The following is a 16,822-nucleotide window of genomic DNA, read 5'->3' on the forward strand; positions in this document are numbered from 1 at the left end:
GTCCCCCTCCTCCCACTAGAATGAGCCAACAGCAATATCGACAAGTCACAAACACAAGAGGTTGTTCTAGAGCAGCAGTTGATTTTTTGTTGCTATACTGTTTCAGCTACTGAACTCTCACAGAATTCCAGGCACAAGCCTAGCAGGTGGAGCAGATAAAGGCAGAGTTGCTTGGAGCGCAGGGACCGGAGTCGTATTGCTCAGTCTCTTTCCTACTCCATTTGCTGTATGATTCCTGGCTTCCTTGTATGGTTTCCAAGTTTTCTGCTCCAGACACATGGCTCTCCACCTTGGTTTCAGTCCATACCTCAGGTCCAATCTTTTCTGCCCTTTGGACTCTTCTGCATGACTTGTGGTTTCACCTACTTTTCTGGTTTTCTTATCACTCATAATCTCAGGGAAGGACTAGCCCCTTCCCCTGCCTCCTACCCCAGCATCTCACCTCTAGCCACACTGATTCCAAGTCCCCAGAATAAACCCACATTGTTAGATTGTATTTTCCTTTCGAAAAGAAACCTTGGCACCTTGCTCTTCAGGTTGTACCTCCCTTATTTTCTCCCCTAGGAACTCTGCCCTGGTCCTCCTAGTGGCCATGGCTTGGCTGTAGCCTTTACAGTGGTTTGCCCACCTCATGTATGTAGTTTGAGGACGGGGATTTAATCTTATTCATTTTTGTACATTCACACAATATAGGACCTTGATGAATTTTTATTGGAACAATTATTATACTTGAAATGCTTTGGAATATGCAATATTTAGCTTAGAGAAAAAATGAGACACTTGGATAGCAGGCAGGTAGCGGTTATAAGCAGGGAAGAAACATGCCTTTCCACTCACCTTTTATTTCATTCAGGATCCCGCGGCATTTGCTCATTGACACCCCAAGGCTGACGTAGACCTCTTCAAGGGCAGCACCAATTTTAAAATCATTTTTGGCACAGGCCTGAACGTCATTCAGAGAATAGTCTGAAAGAGGCAAGGAAACATGCCCATGGACTAAAAGGTGACTCACTCCATCCCTTTTTCTGTGTTTGACAATAGACTTAACCCTTTCTAGATTTCACTGGGACTCAGGTTCAAATAAATGGGTCACCAGCCCAATGGCAAGAAACACAGGTAGCAGTAACTATTAGGACCAGGGCATAGACTGCAGGGGAATCTGACTCAACCTCCCCTTCCAGCCTCCTCTGAAGACTCCCTGAGGATTTTTGCTGTGCTCTAAAGAGAAGTGCTCAGAGCAATTGTCTGCACCTTTGACTCCTGGGCAAGTCTCTAGGGACAGGCTCCAGGAGTGCAGAGGCTGCAGCCTGCCTATCTTCCCTGACTCACCATCTGCAGCCTTCAGCCAGGTAAAGCAAGCTCATCAAGGAATGAATGAAGGTAATGCTTATAAAATGTTGGGTACGATCTCTGGCAAGGAACAGGGGCCAGTTTCCCTAATCTCTTCAGTTTGGACTGCTCCCCACTTTCTCCCTGTCCAGTTCTCACCGAGGCATCCTCCCCCCTTGGTCTCACTGAAATCTCAGCCAGGACTTGTCAGTACGTTTCTGTAGCACTTTGAGGACACTTCAGGGAGAGAGAAGCAAATTGGACCACAAGGGTTTTCTCCCAGTGTTGGTATAGATTGATGTTTCCCAAAGCATCTTCTTTGAAACACAAATCCCTTAAGCTATTAGCCGGTATTACGAGGAAGGAAGCTTCTGTAGTCAAGTAACGGTTGCCTTCAAAGAGGTGAAGAGTTCATATTACTGCTATGAAACTCTAGCAGTAGCATCTACTATGCATTTCCCTACTGTACTGATCACAGAGCTCTTTCGCAGGAAGCCATTTGAGGAACAATGAAAAGCATACTGGGACCCCCACTCTGACACAGGCAGGTGCTCCTGAACTCAAAAACACAGAGGCCACACTGACATAAATTTACATTTATAGCATGTGTCATCTCGCAAGTCCATCAGCCAGAGAACTCATCCCTGGCTCTGTTGCTATGATCTCTGTGACCTAAAGCAGACCCATGGGTGCCATAGAGAAGAACACTGAGCTGGAAAGCAGGACTCATCTCTGAGACTTGTGGTTGACCACAATTGGCAAGATCTGCGGTATCTGAATGCAGGATGGATTACAGAGGAAGAATAGGGGGTTGAGTATTAGTTTGGAGACCACAGTAAATCTAGGAGTTTGCCACTAAAAATGTGATCTATGCATCAGCAGCTCTGGTATCATCTCAAAGCTTGTTTGAAATGTAGAATCTCTGATCTCACCCAAACCTACCCAATCAGAAGTCACCTCTTCCAAGATTCGTATGTAATTCATATTTACATTATATTATGAAGGGCACTAACCTGTGGTAAGCCCAAGTAACAGTAAAATAAGAAAATATAATTTGGAGGTAGAGCTCATGTGACTTGTTAGTGGCCTGAAAGGAGAGAAACACAATCAAGGTTGACTCCTGTGTTTTTGGCTTCATCCACTGGTTGGACGGTAAGAACCATTTCTGAGATGCACATGACTATGAAAGAAACATATTTGGGAAAGATACTGAAAGTTTTCTTTGGGGCATGCTAAGTTGATGATGGCTTTTAGACATTTAAGTGGGGTATCTAGGAGGCAATCTGGCATAAGCCAAAGAAAAAAATTTCAGAGCTATCTGCATGTTGAAAGCATTTATAGCCATGAGATTGGATGTGACCATGTAGAGAGAGTAGTTGTAAAAAAGAAGATGGCACAGGCAGAAGGCTGATTGGAGAAGATTGACATAAACTAGTAAAAAAAAAAGGAGGAAAAGGAGGTGGAGTCTGTAAATGAGACTATGAAGGTGTAGCCCGGTAGGCAGAGGGAAAGCCATCTTCACAGTCAACTCTTCCTCCAAAAGCTGGTACAAGCTTCTCCCCATCAACTCATTCACGCAAGTCCCATTAGGGAAGCTGCAGTCCCATGGGCATTTTACCTGCTCTCTCCATGGCCTCTTTGTTCATGATAAGTGTGTATTCATAAATGCCCCCGAGCACAGCCTCTGTGATGTAGTGGGTCCCGAAATCCCGGAAGAGGTCTCTGTACTCCCCGTAGCTGTACTCCAGCGGCAGCCGCTGCACTCGCTGCAGGAAGTCGTAGTGGAGCATGAGGCTTCTAGGCTTCAGCTTGTAATGAGCTACTTCAAGGGCAGAGCGCGCGTGCAGAAACTTGCTTTTCTACATGAGATACCGACATGGAAAAACCAGACCTTTAAAGTGAGGAATCTGGAATGAGAAGATGAACTGAACAAATACCATCTGAAGGTCTTGTCCTGGGGTCAGCGCTCTCATGACTCTTTCAGGTTACTTGAGGGAAGACAGCCTCTGCCACGAGCTCTCAATTCTCATAAATGGTCAGATGTCCTTTTCAGCTTCCAAGACCTTGTTCTTGATGTACCCCCTTACTGTAGCCAATAAGGACTGTGAAGGGAACCCAGGTCCAGGCATGGCAGGAAGCAGCTGGGGTACATGAAGCAGCTCTGATGAAATGTTGGTTTGCTCATCTGCACAGATAACCCAATCTATCCACCTCCACCTTGAAGAAAAGCCACTCAAAGAAGTAAAAGTGGTGCTTTAGGGAGGCAAGATTTGGCCCTGTGAGGTAAGATTCAGCTTTATTGAAACCTAGCCATATCCAGATGCTTATGGGTTGTCTGCAGCTGTTGTCACCCTACAATGGCAGGGTGGAGTAGTTGCAAAAGAGACTTATGGTGCTGCGAAGCCTAAAATGCTTACCATGTAGCACCTTATAGAGAAAGTTTGGTGACTCACTGGTGCATGCAATAGATTGAAGTTGGTCCTGTCAGATAAGTTATTTGCCCCTTGGTATCTGCAGAGAATTGGCTCTAGGACCCCACCAAGGATATAAAAAAATATGAGGATGCTCAGTCCTGATATAAGATAGTGTAGTCGTTGCCCAGACTACACATACATACAAAACAAAGCAAAACAAAACACACACACACAAAAACAGTGTACACATCCTCCTTATCCTGTAAGTCACTGCTAGACTTAAAAAGCTAGCATTATGTAAATGTTATATAAAATGCTGTTGAACCCACATGGAGCCTGCAGATATGGAGAGCCAACTATCTAAGTCTCGGAAATATTATTGCGACCTGAAGCAACAGGGCTCTCTATATTGCAGTGTAGGCAGAGGAAAAGGGGAAGACAGGACTTATCTGTACAGTACTTCCTTCCCTAATTCTAAATTCCTCAACACTGCCAAGTCTGCCAGCTCTGCTGTGCTGGTGGCTAGGCCCTCTCTGCTCCCTAGCTCTCTCTCACCAGATTCTAGTCCTGCCCCCTGGCTCTTGACTCTCTTCCTCTCCCTTCCCTTCCCTTCCCTTCCCCACATAGCAGTTCCCAGGTTCTCTGCCCATTATTTTTACAAGTCTCCTACACTGCATCTGCTCTTGCTTGGGTCAGTATCAAAGCTTCCCTGTGGATCTCTCTTATTTTTCTATGGTGTCTCAGAGCAAGTCCTACATCCCTGTCAGCATCATGAATGCTCCTCCGGGCTTAAACAAAACCCTGCAATGGCTCACTCTTGCCTCCAGAATAAAATCAACTCCCTTACTTTGAATATGAGACTTGCACAATCTGTGCCCCCAGTAACCTCTCTAGCTCCAGCTTCTACAGCCTTGAAGTTTTCCTCTCCACCTCTTACTTCTTTTCTCCAAGCATACTGAACATCCTGATCATCCAGCTATTCACCCACCATTCTCTTTCCTGAATAACTTTGCACTTGCTGTTCCTTTTGCTCAAAATGTTCTTCCTTGCCTTTCCTACCTGACTCACATCCTACTTATCTCTTCCTTCCTTCCTTAGCCATTGCCTCCCACTTGGTACCAGGAATTTCCTAGACTCACATGTCTTTTCCTATGATTGCATTGTGGTGGGTGTTTGACCCCGTGGCTTAGTCGTTACTTTGTAAGTCCACATTTGTATTGGAGTTTGCATCTGATATCAGAGTGCCTGGTTTGAGTTCCAGCCTCTCCACTTCCTATCCAGCTTCTTGCTAATGGGATGTCTAGGTATACATCTGTATTTTCTTTATAGCATACGCTGCATACTGTATTGCAGTAGACATAATAATTTTTCAGCCTCATGTTTACCTCTCCTACTACATTGTGAAATGAGGATAAGACTTGTGTTGTCTTTGTCTTCAGGTCCTAGTCACTAGTGTAGTGTCCAGCACCATGTCAGCACCCAATAACTGGAAATTTGAATCCAGGTGGTGAAGGAGGAGGGAAAGAGAAATGAAGAGCGGAAGAGAAGAAACGCATGCCACTCTTTGTTTTATCGCTGAAGAAGTTATGAGAGGTAGAATGGCAGATGTCCTAAATAGCACTTTGGCCTCAGAATCAGCCCTTAAGGCATTCAGATCTGGCTGAAAAGCCCATGAGAGTATTTCAGGCATGGAAAGCCAAGACACTCTGGAAAAAAAAAATGATGACCTAAATGAAAGATCGCTGCGAGTGAGATCCCAGTGGAAAGAACAGGTCATCAAAGAAGGAGGTACCTTTCTCTGAAGGGAGGAGAGAACTTCCACTTTGACTATGACCTTGTCTAAATATGATCAGAGTCAGTGAACTCACAAGGCCTCCATAGCCTTGGCAACCCATGACAAGAGCCTAGGGTGATTACTGATGCCATAAACAAGAGTGTCAATTTGTTAAGTCAACAACAGGAGTCACTGCACTTACTCCTCATGTAGGATCTCTGTTCTTAATGTGCTGTACATTGTGATTTAATGCTATAACTAGTACTCAAACAGTATTTTACACTTTGTGTTTCTGTGTGAGTGCAAACTGTTGAATGCTTTACTTAATATATGCTAAATTGATCATCTGTATATAAAGATAATTGAAAATGAATCATGATGTGAATGGAAGGGGAGAGGGAGCAGGAGAGGGGAGGGTTGCAGGTGGAGGGAAGTTACTGGGGGGAAAAAGCCATTGTAATCCATAAGCTGTACTTTGGAAATTCATATTCATTAAATAAAAGTTTTAAAAAAAAAGAAGTTATGAGAGGTCCTCAAAATGTTCATGGAAATTCTATGTTCTGAAAAAAAAAAAAAACTATGCATAGATTTCAAAAAGTTTTTGCACCAAGATAAACTTATCTTTTAATTCCATTTTCCATGAACTTATGGAAGTCGCCTCCTAAGCTCATTTTAGCCCATCCTGTGTTACACCACTATGGTTCTATTGTGAGCACTATTCTAAGTCTAAAGAGCAAAGAAACAGCATCCGCACACCCCAGGAGCTCACAGCCTACAAGATGAGAAAAGAGAAGCCAAGACAGCTGTAGCCTAATTAATGCCAACTTGCCATGTCAGCAGCAGGGAACTTTCAGAGCCCCTCTTCACTTCCCTTACTCATGTGAGTCATTTTTTAAAATTAATTAATTTATTTGAAAGGCAGAGTTATGGAGAGAGGGAGAAACAGAGGGAAGGAGATCTTCAATCTACTGGTTCACTCCCCAAAATGGCACAACTGGGGCTATGCTGGCTGAAGCCAGGGATCAGGAGCTTCTTCCAGGTCTCCCACATGGGTGCAGGGGCCCAAGAGCTACTACTTTACCAGATGTATTATCAGGGAGCTGGATCAGAAGTGGAGTGGCTGGGTCTGGAACTGGCACCCAGATGAGATGCCCGTGCCACAGGTGGAAGCTTTACCCACTATGCCACAGGGCTGGCCCCTCATGTAGACATATTTTCAGACTGATCTCTGTCATGTTCTGTTGCATCAGGCTCATGTTGAAAACATGAATAGAAGGCATTTCCTCACCCCAGGATTCAAGGGTCCTCAACTCTGCCCACCACCTGCCTCCCCAACATCATTTGCCATTGTTCCCCACTTCAATTACTCATCTCGCACCCTACCAGGGACCTGACCTTCACCTTCTGGGGAATAGGAGTCAGATGATACGATTGGATCAATGCTGTAGATACAGTTCTCTGGAAGCACAGCCAGGGGAAGGGGCAGGCTGGGAGTCAGGGAGGCCACTTGTAGGGCAGAGCAAGAGACAAAAGGGCCTGGACTAACTCAGATGGAATAGGAAATAGAGTAAATTCAGGGTGGAAAGTAAGGTGGAAGGGTTTGGGGACCAATACCTGTGGAAATAAAGCAGAGTTAAGAGCCAGATATGATTCTGCAGTTCTGAGTCTGGAAACATGGGGACCAGGGTGGTTCAATGCCATTAACACAGAAAATTCAGAAGAAGAAACTGCTCTAGAGGGTTGCCAAAGCTCTGGATGGAGCTACTCAGGGGAGTGGTTTCAGCAGGTGTGGGAGTTCATCCAAGGTAGCAGCAGTGATGGAGACTCATGGCTTGACCCTGGAAAGGAGGAGGCCAGAGGTGGCTGTTTGACACAGGGGTTAAGTCACTGCTTAAGACATCTGTATTCATATTGGAGCCCGCCTCCCATAGGGAGCGCCTTGTTTGAGTTTCAGCTTCTCCACTTCCCATTCAGTTTCCTGCTAATGGAATGTCTAGGAGCAAGTCCTGGCTCCACTGCTGATTTCAGTTTCCTGCTGATGCGCATCCTGGGAGGCAGCAGGTGATGGCTCAACTATTTGGTTCCCTGCCACTCATATGGGAGACAGAGACTGAATTCCCAGCTCTGGCTTTAGCCTGGCCCAGCCCTGGACATTGCAGACATTTTGGGGAGTGACTCAGGGATAGAAGATTCTCTCTCTCTCTCTCTGTGTGTATGCATTTGTATGTATTGTCTGTCTCTCTGCCTTTCAAATAAATAAAAAAAAATTTTAAAAGCTTAAAAAAAGAGATAAATAGAAGGGATTCCCAGAATGGCTGCAGAGTAAAAAGGGAAAGCAGACACAAATTAAATAAAGAATGGATGAACGGGGCCAGCGTTTTGGCAAAGTGAGTTAAGTGGGTTGAGCTGCTACTTATGACAAAGGCATCCCTTTGAGAGTGCCAGTTTGAGTCCTGGCAGATCCATTTGCAATCCAGCTCCCAGCTAAGCAGCCTGGGAAAGCAGTGCACATGGTCCAAGAACTTGGGCCTCTGCAACCAGAGTGGGAGACCTGGATGGAGTTCCTGGTTCCTGGGTTTGGCCCAACCCAGCCCTGGCCATTGTGGCAGTTTAGGGGAGTGAATCAGTAGACAGAAGATCTTCCTATTCTCTCTCTCTCTCTCTCTTTTTCTTTTTCTCCCCCGCCCTTTTCAAATAAATCTTTTTGTTTGAAAAAGAGAGAACAGGTGAGGATATTAAACCCAGGAAGGAAACAGATTAAAAATAGCAAGAGAGCAGGAGAAACAGGAAAGCCAAGGTGTGTGTTCAGCTCCACCAGGGACCCCCAGGAGTCAGAGAAGAGATCTAGGGTAACATCCCACAGAGGGATTTTAGCTGATTGACTGGGACGGAAGTCGTATTGCTGTGGGCTAAAAAGTCTCCAGAGATGCTTTGATATGGCCAAGCCACATCTTAAGCTTATTGAACATCAATGGAAAATGCTTATTAGAAAACATAAGAAAATAGCATTTCAGAAGGGGCTGACCCTGTGGCATAGTAAGTAACGCCTGCATCTGCAGCACTGAAATCCCAAATGAGCACCGATTCAAGTCCTGGGTGTTCCACTTCTGATCCAGCTCCCTGCTAATGTGCCTGGGAAAACAGTGGAGGATGATCCAAGTTCTCGGGACCCTGCACCCATGTAGGAGACCCAGAAGAAGCTCCTGGCTCCTGACTTCAGCCTAGCCCATTTCTTGTCATTGCAGCCATTTGGGGAGAAAATCAGCAAATGAAAGATCTCTCTCTCTCTCTCTCTCTCTCTCTCTCTCTCTAATTATGCCTTTCAAATAAACAAGTATTTTTTAAAAAGTTTTAAAAAATAATTGCAGAAGGTTGTCTCTGCCTGGACTCTCTAAAAGGTAAGTCAATACAAAACCAAACTGATTTTGGTGAAAACACTTTCTTTTTTTAAGAATTATTTTATTTATTTGAAAGACAGAGTTAGAGAGAGATATAGAGCAAAAGAGAGGTCTTCCATTCCGCTGGTTCACTACCTAAATGACCACAACGGCCAGAGCTGAGCTGATCTGAAGCCAGGAGCCAGGAGCTTCTTTCAGGTCTCCCATACATGTGCAGGGGCCCAAGGACTCGGGCCATCTTCCACTGCTTTGCCAGGCCAAAGCAGAGAGTTGAACTGGAAGGGGAGCAGCTGGGACTCAAACCTGTGCCCATATGGGATGCTGGCGCTGCAGGCTGGGCTTTAACCCATTGCACCACAGCACCGGCCCTGAAAACACTTTCAAGACAACAGAAATATCCTTGGTCATAGGAGCTAGCAGTAACATGCGTGGAATTCAGACATGTCTGTGGGCATGGAATTTCAAAAGAATACGTGTAGATGTCAAAGCAACCACAGGGTACTTACCGTGTGAGAGAAGCGTTTGGTTCTGCTGATATAATGCATGAGTTGCCCACTTTCTGTGTTAATGCCAAATTCAAATATGTTAGGTACTTTAAAACCCAGATTGAAAGTAGACTTGCTGTATGCTTTCTCCGTGACATTACGTTCAAAATCTGAGTAGGATTCATATTCTGCCAGCGCAAATTTGTAATTGCCTCGGGTCTAAAAGAAGAGGAAGCAAAAATGTTTTTTATTTCACTTGACTCAGTTCAAGTGGGCACCAGGCAGTAACACCCCCTGTCCTCTTACTAAATGCCAGAGGGCTCCTCGATGCCCAGGATACAGAAAAATCGGAGCCAATGAGCCCACCCCCACCCTCAGGGATCTTGATCCAGGAGGAGAAATGGGCTGCAGGGCAAACTCGGAGTAGGCGCTTGATTTGGATTTCATTTGGCCAAAGAGTAGGAGGACATTCTGGGCTGTGGCCTTGCCTAGGGTGACAACCCAGAGATGGGACAGGTCAGAATGACTTCTTGGAGCTGAAGGGTTCCAGGGAGGTCGAATCAGAAGATGCAAGAGTGAGGGTATGGGGAGGTGATGCAAGAGAATGTGTTGGTAGCAAGGAGTTGAGGCTTGAGTCCCTTGCTCTGAATCTGGGCTTAATCCAAAGAGGAACCAATGGAGGAAGTAGCTGAGCCCCAGGCGGAGCGTCCCGGGACAGCACTGCAGTTGGATTGGAAGGGACATGAAGAGGATGGAGGAGTCAGGCAGGAGCTGGTGGGGGAGGTCTGGTCATAGGCAGTAGCAAGGGGAAGGAAGCAACAGGGCAGGAAAACGTTTAGTGAGAACTTGGAAGGACATGTCTGCTGGGACATGTCAGCATTCATTGTCCTGTGCACAGCAGGGCTGCCCCTGGGGCCCAGCAGTGACCAGTCCCCACTTACCTCCACCTCCACACACTCCCACAGGCATCAGGGTGCCTGTAGATCTCATAGGAGGGTACGGCTGCTCAGGGGGAGGGAAGCAGACGAAATCAGATACGGACTGCCTGAGCTAAGGCTGCTCCCAGAGAGGCATTGCCTCACTGCACTGTTCTAGGTGCATAGCTCTGAACAACTTCCTGAACCTTGGTGTGTCCATGTGTGAAATGGGGATGATCCTTTTCCCTCCCACAAGGCTAATGCTGAGGACTGAGCTTATCCTGGTGAAACCTGGCACTGTGCCCGGCACAGCACTCAAAGGAAAGCAGAGATGTTAGACCCTGGGCTAGGAGCTGTCTCATCCTGGGTAATACATGGCTGCCTGGTTCTTCTCTTGGGAGACAAGGCCATGGGCACCCTGCTAGAGAGCAGTTGGTCCTGGCCTCACTTTTTCTCTGTGGGGGAGTAGATGGGTGTCTGGGGGAGGGCGAGGAGAGGGGGCAGGAGCAGAGAGGAGAAGCCTCCAGGACTGTGCCATCTGGAAAGTGACATCACCATCAAGAGGCTTGGCCCAGGCCCCTCAGCTTACAGATGGCGTCACAGAGGCCCAGAGTGGAAAGGAATGTAGCCTAAGGCAGGGCTGGGACCTGCAGCAGGCCTGCAGCAGGTCACGTGGTCTGTTCTAAACCCCACCGCCTGAGATCGCTTCATGGTGGTGCAGGCTGACACTGGGGGAGCACTGTGTACTTTAGGATGGTTAGAACAGTGCTTGCTGTCAACAGGCAAGAACTTGACAACAGCCATCAGAACAACAAGCCAAGGTTACATTTCCTGAGCACTCATCATTGAGCCAGTGCTAAGCACCTGCAGTGCCTTATCGCACCAATCCCGTGCCTTCAGGGCAGAACCCTTCTGACCTCAGAAGAGAATGGAGGATCAGTGTGTTTAGAATGACACAGGCAGGGAGTCCCAAGCTCTATTTCTGTCTTCACAGCAGCTTTGCTATCATTGATTATTGCTGCTGCCCTGACTGCTGCTGTCCCTATAGACAGCGCGTCCTCCTCTCCACAGCATCCAGAGGAAGCCACTGCTCATTGTGCAGATGAAGACGCCAGGCACAAGGAGAGAGGATTGCACCAGGCACTCCTGCAGGCAGGCTGCAGGGCCGGGCCCTGGTCTGCTGGCCGGATCTGACCAGTGCTGCCTCCATGCGGCTTCCAGGCTGTCACTTACCTGTGGGGTGTAGCTTTCCACGTTGTATGGTTTCCTAAACCTCGTGTCCAAGATGTTATGAGGATTGCATCCACCAGCGTAATACCTGTGATCCAGAACCGGTCCCTCCAGGCTGTTGGTGAACAAATTTATCCTGGGGGGAAGGTACAGAGAGGGTGAAGGGGTCCAGTACCTCAGGTCGTATAAGCTCTTTCATTGTTCTTACTTCTGTGTTTTGGTTGTGTTTTTGTGTTTGAGGGGCAGGAAGACAGAGGGTGTGGGAAGTGCCAAGACCTACCATCCACTGGCTCACTTCTAGGAACTTAATCCAGGTCTCCTACAGGGGTGGGCAGGGACACACCCACTAGAGCCATCACCTGGGCCTCCTGGTGTGCATCAGCTGGAAGCTGGAATCCAGAGTGGAACCAGAACTTGAATCCCGCACTGTGATATGGGATTTGGGCTTCCAGTGCAGCATCTTCAACACAGTGCCAAATGTGTCTGCCCCCAGGTTGTATAACCTCAGCTGCAGACCATACTGAATGAAATCAAAATATCCTTGGAATGGCATTCAAGGCCTTTGATATCTGGCCCTAACCAGTGTCCCAGCTTCTCCTCTGGCTGCCCTCAACCATGACCATTTGTGCTATTCCTCAGCCATTTGATGAGGCCTGTTCTACAGTCTGCTTTGCTCTTTCTGGGTGTAAGGGCTGCTCCCATGGTCCTGAACATATTTCAGCCCCTCCACTATTTTACCTCCCGCTTGTCTTCAATACTGAACTCTGTTGGAGCCAACATTGAGGTGCAGCAAGTTAAGCCACCACTTGCATGCCTGCATCCCATGTCGGACCACTGGTTTGAGTTCTGGTTACTCAACTTCAGATCCACTCTCTGCTAGGGTGCCTGGGAAGCAGCGGATGATGGCCCAAGTACTTAAGTTTCTGCCACCCACATGGAAAACCTGGATAGAATCCCTGGCTCCAGGCTTCGGCCTGCCCCAGCCCCGACTGCTGCGTTCACTGGGGAGTGAACACCGTGGACGGATGGAAGATTCTCTTTCTGTCATTCTGTCTGTCAAATAAATAAACAAAATCTTAAAAAAAGAAAAAGTAGCTCCCTGTTGTCACCCGGTGTTGGAAGGCTCCCCTGTTGCTTATTGTACCGGAGACCCCCACCATCTGGGTGAGAAGTCCTCGTGACACCCGTGCTAATGCTGTCTTGCATTTAGTGCTCTGTTCCACGACAGTTTTCTCAGGAGAGTGGCATCGCTCACGGATAAGAGCACAGGGTTTGGAGCCAGCTGCCTGAGATCAAACGCCTTTTCTGCCACGTACTAGCTTTGTGACCTTGGGCAAACCACTTCTCATGTCAGTGCCTCCGTCTTCCGAGGGCAATGAAAATACCTACGTCACGGGGATGCTGTAAACCTCACTCATGTCAGTGGTAAGTTCTTGAAACACCGCTTGCTGCAGAGTCACTGTTTGTGGTCTAGGTGTCTGTCACCCCCGCTAGACTGAGTACTTTTGAGGGTGATGATTTTCTTAACTTCAGTTCAACTCCCATCACAAAATCTATTCAAATAACTGTCACTTATAGAGGTTTCATCAGTGGCAGAAGTAGTATGGGTGACTCCATGTGTCATCTCAATTCATGTCCTCCAGCAGCTGTTGTGACGGCCATTCCAGAGAGGAAGAAAGGCCAGCCCCTGCTTCTAAGGAGTCCTCTGTCCTTCACCATCTCTGATGAATGAAATTCCCTTTCCTGCAAAGGCGCTCTCTCTCCCACCAGCTTCCACCCATGGGCCTTTGTTCTTTTCATCACCCTATCCCATGGCAGGTTTCCAAGTCTCATAATCGTGTATATTTATTGATTTCATTTAACAAACTTAACAGGGTGCTTACTTTATGGAGGCACCATCAGAATTTCCACACTGGCACCTTTAATCCTTATGAGGATTCATCATTAACAGAGATATTATTATTCTCAATCTACAGAGGAAATGTGTAGCATAGAGAGGGCAATTGACTTGTCCTAGGTCTTGCTGCCAGCAGCAGTTAATGAGGCTGCAATGTGAGGTCTCGTGGTCAAGTTCAAGAGTAGAGTCTACATTCTTCCCATCATATAAGCTGCCTCTCCGTTTATTACTCACTCAGTCCTCTAGGACCTCTGAGCTAAGGGCATTGCCGCCTTCCTCCTACAAAGGATAAAATGGAAGTCCTACATAGAGAGGTGCCCCAGTACAGGTACATGGCCACTGAGCTGTGCTTCTGTCCTCCCCTACAGGGTTCCCTGGATCCTACTATGGGCTTTGAAGGTCTGCACTGCTCCCCATAGCTGAGTGACTGGGATTCACCTGACTTTTCTGGGCCTTAGTTTCCTTGTCAGGAAGTGTGGTTTGTAACAACCAGCGATTGTAAAAGAACCTTCCTGCTCCCACCTCCCCACCACATAAGTTTCTCTCTGATGCATATTTAGGAAGAAGGCACGCTCCATTCAGGGTCCCTATTCCCTTCCCAGTGCTACATCACATGCAATGACTCTTCATGCACCTGAGAGATGGCCTCGTTGTTCCACCTGCAGGCTGATAAGCTGCAGAGTGCAGCAAGTGATTAGATTGAGTGCCAGGCTCATTTGGCACCTTCTGACCTTGTTCCTCTGCCCCCGCCAGAGAATTAGACCAACTCAGAGACTCCCAGAAGCAGCTTGGAACACAGGCTAGTTGCAAATGCATCTGGAAATCCAACCCTTCACTAATTACTGAGGAGCCTCTGCTCTCGGCCTTGGCCTCTGCTGGGGTCTGGGGCTGAAAAACAGAAAAATTTACCAAGCCTGTTGTCAAAGGGGCTCAGAGGTGTTGCTGGGGAAGCACCCAATGTGATCACATCTCAGGAGTTAAAATGTCCATCCTTGGGGGCCAGTGCTGTGGCATAGCAGGCAGAGCCACCGCCTGCAGTGCCAGCATCCCATATGGGCACCAGTTCTAGTCCTGGCTGCTCCACTTCCGATCTAGCTTTCTGCTGTGGCCTGGGAAAGCAGTGGAAGATGGCCTAAGTGCTTGGGCCTCCGCACTTGATGGGAGACCTAGAAAAAGCCCCTGGCTCCTGGCTTCAGCCTGGCCCAGCCTTGGTCATTACAGCCATTTGGGGAGTGAACCAGCGGATGGAAGACCTCTCTCTCTGTGTGTGTGTGTCTCTACCTCTCTCTGTCACTCTACCTTTCAAATAAATAAAAATAAAATGAATTCTAAAAATAAAATTAAATAATGTCCATCCCCCACCCAGGCATAGCAGCCTGAATGGTTTGCACACATGGTACTGTCCCAGGGTTACTAAGCCCTCCCTGTGGCCCTCGGTGGCCATGGGCCATATATTCTGGAGCGGCTTGGAACTGTCTTCAGAGAGCAGCCAGAGACATCCGCCCCCAGTACAGCCTTTTATTTCATAAAGGAAAGAAAGGAACTCTGCTGGATATGAGCTCCCTCCCTATTAAGTCTCCAGAATTCCATTTAATTTTGTGCCTTCCCATCTGCACAACAGAAAGACAGAGAAGAGACTCACCCGCTGGCCAGGCTGCCAATTGCCCAATATTGCTCCATTTCGTGGTGACATTTTTTATAAATCTTCCTGCAGTTGGCCTCATCGGACTGGTCTCCACAGTCATTGTCCCCATTGCAAAGAAGCCTGCGGTTCACACATCGTCCTGGAAGGAACAAAGTGTGTTACCCACAGTCACCTGGCTGTTGTGAGAGGGACTAACGTGTGAACTAACGTGTTCTGTGCCAGACACTTTGCTGGCCCATTAATGCTCCCTCGGTATCAGGGTGGATTGGTAATGCACTGAAGGTTTATTCCTTGTGCCTCCTCCCCTGTCCCACAGAGGCCAGGGTTGTATTCCCTAAAGGACTTCCAGACAAGAGATTGTTTGGTGCCACTCTGTCAGGGGGAGGATGGGTAGACAGCAGGTGCCTAATAAACAGGGATCAAGTGCCGGGCAGGAGGGCAGGCTGCGCTTCTCTCTTGAAAACTGGGCAGAGGCCGGTGCTGTGGCTCAATAGGCTAATCCTCCGCCTTGCGGCGCCGGCACACCAGGTTCTAGTCCCGGTCGGGGCACCGATTCTGTCCCGGTTGCCCCTCTTCCAGGCCAGCTCTCTGCTGTGGCCAGGGAGTGCAGTGGAGGATGGCCCAAGTCCTTGGGCCCTGCACCCCATGGGAGACCAGGAGAAGCACCTGGCTCCTGCCATCGGATCAGCGCGGTGCGCCGGCCGCAGCGCGCCAGCCACAGCGGCCATTGGAGGGTGAACCAAAGGCAAAAGGAAGACCTTTCTCTCTGTCTCTCTCTCTCTCACTGTCCACTATGCCTGTCAAAAAAAAAAAAAAGAAAAAAAGAAAAGAAAACTGGGCAGAAGTTGTCTGGTGGATCCTGCACACAGGGCTAGCCATGCTCCCTTTCACATGTTCCCTAATCTCCCTGTCTCTGTGAAAGAGCGAAGTCATCATACCTATCCCTTAGGGTTGTTGGGGATCTAAGTGAGTACGTGAAATAGCCCTGACTCATGGCACGTGCTATGTGCCATCATTATTAGCACTTGTGTGGGCCGCGTGCATGTTCCTAGTGAATGTCCCTAGAAGGACTGAAACTCTGAGCTGTCTGATCACAACTTCTTCCTACCAAACCACACTGCCTGCAGCATCATAGCCACTTGGACTGTGAACAACAATTTGCCTTGCCTTTGCTTCCTCTGCTCTGTTTACCCATGAATTTCCTTCCTTGTTTGCATATTGTTGGGGACTAAAGCCCATGAGACAGGCTGCCCTCTCTCCTAGATGTGTCTGTTAACCAACGTTCTCAGAGAGTTAACGGCAGATAAAGAATAATCTGGTTTTTGAATGTTTCTCCTAAGTCATTTAAATGAAAGCCTGCCTGCATAGCCATCATGGCCCTGGTCAGAATCACAGGATGCTGGCCATAATGAGTGCATGGATGATACACTCTCAGCATTTTTTGGATGGAATTTTGTACTTGTAATATGCCCTCAAAATTGCTCTAAGAATTCCTACTTCGTTTTTGAAAGATTCCAAAACACAACCCACAATGACTGTAAGAAGTCACAACTCCTGTGTAAATAATTTAGGTCCAAGCCCCCTTACTTTTGCTAAAGGTATGGAAATAGGTAGGCACGTGTTTGCTTAGATCAGTTAAATGGATGGGTTGGAAAGACAATTGCTTGCTTAGTTCTGTGAGGGATAAATATTCACTTCTGTGTTCCTTTCTTCCTTCTGGTAGTCTGCCCATT

The 16,822-nt window shown here is 47.6% G+C and overlaps 1 protein-coding gene across 1 annotated transcript in view; it reads right to left on the reverse strand.

Moving 5' to 3' along the window:
• C8B (complement C8 beta chain) overlaps positions 1 to 16,822 on the reverse strand; it is a 44,126-nt gene that overhangs the window by 15,469 nt on the left and 11,835 nt on the right. Inside the window, exons 4-8 of the mRNA XM_062191411.1 lie at positions 15,087 to 15,228; positions 11,551 to 11,683; positions 9,422 to 9,619; positions 2,948 to 3,188; positions 838 to 966 (exon numbers count right to left, since the gene is read on the reverse strand). Coding sequence (XP_062047395.1) covers positions 838 to 966; positions 2,948 to 3,188; positions 9,422 to 9,619; positions 11,551 to 11,683; positions 15,087 to 15,228 — 843 coding nt within the window. The remainder of the gene's footprint in view (positions 1 to 837; positions 967 to 2,947; positions 3,189 to 9,421; positions 9,620 to 11,550; positions 11,684 to 15,086; positions 15,229 to 16,822) is intronic.

The sequence above is a fragment of the Lepus europaeus genome, chromosome 5 (assembly GCF_033115175.1).
Source record: "Lepus europaeus isolate LE1 chromosome 5, mLepTim1.pri, whole genome shotgun sequence".
Lineage (NCBI taxonomy): Eukaryota > Metazoa > Chordata > Mammalia > Lagomorpha > Leporidae > Lepus > Lepus europaeus.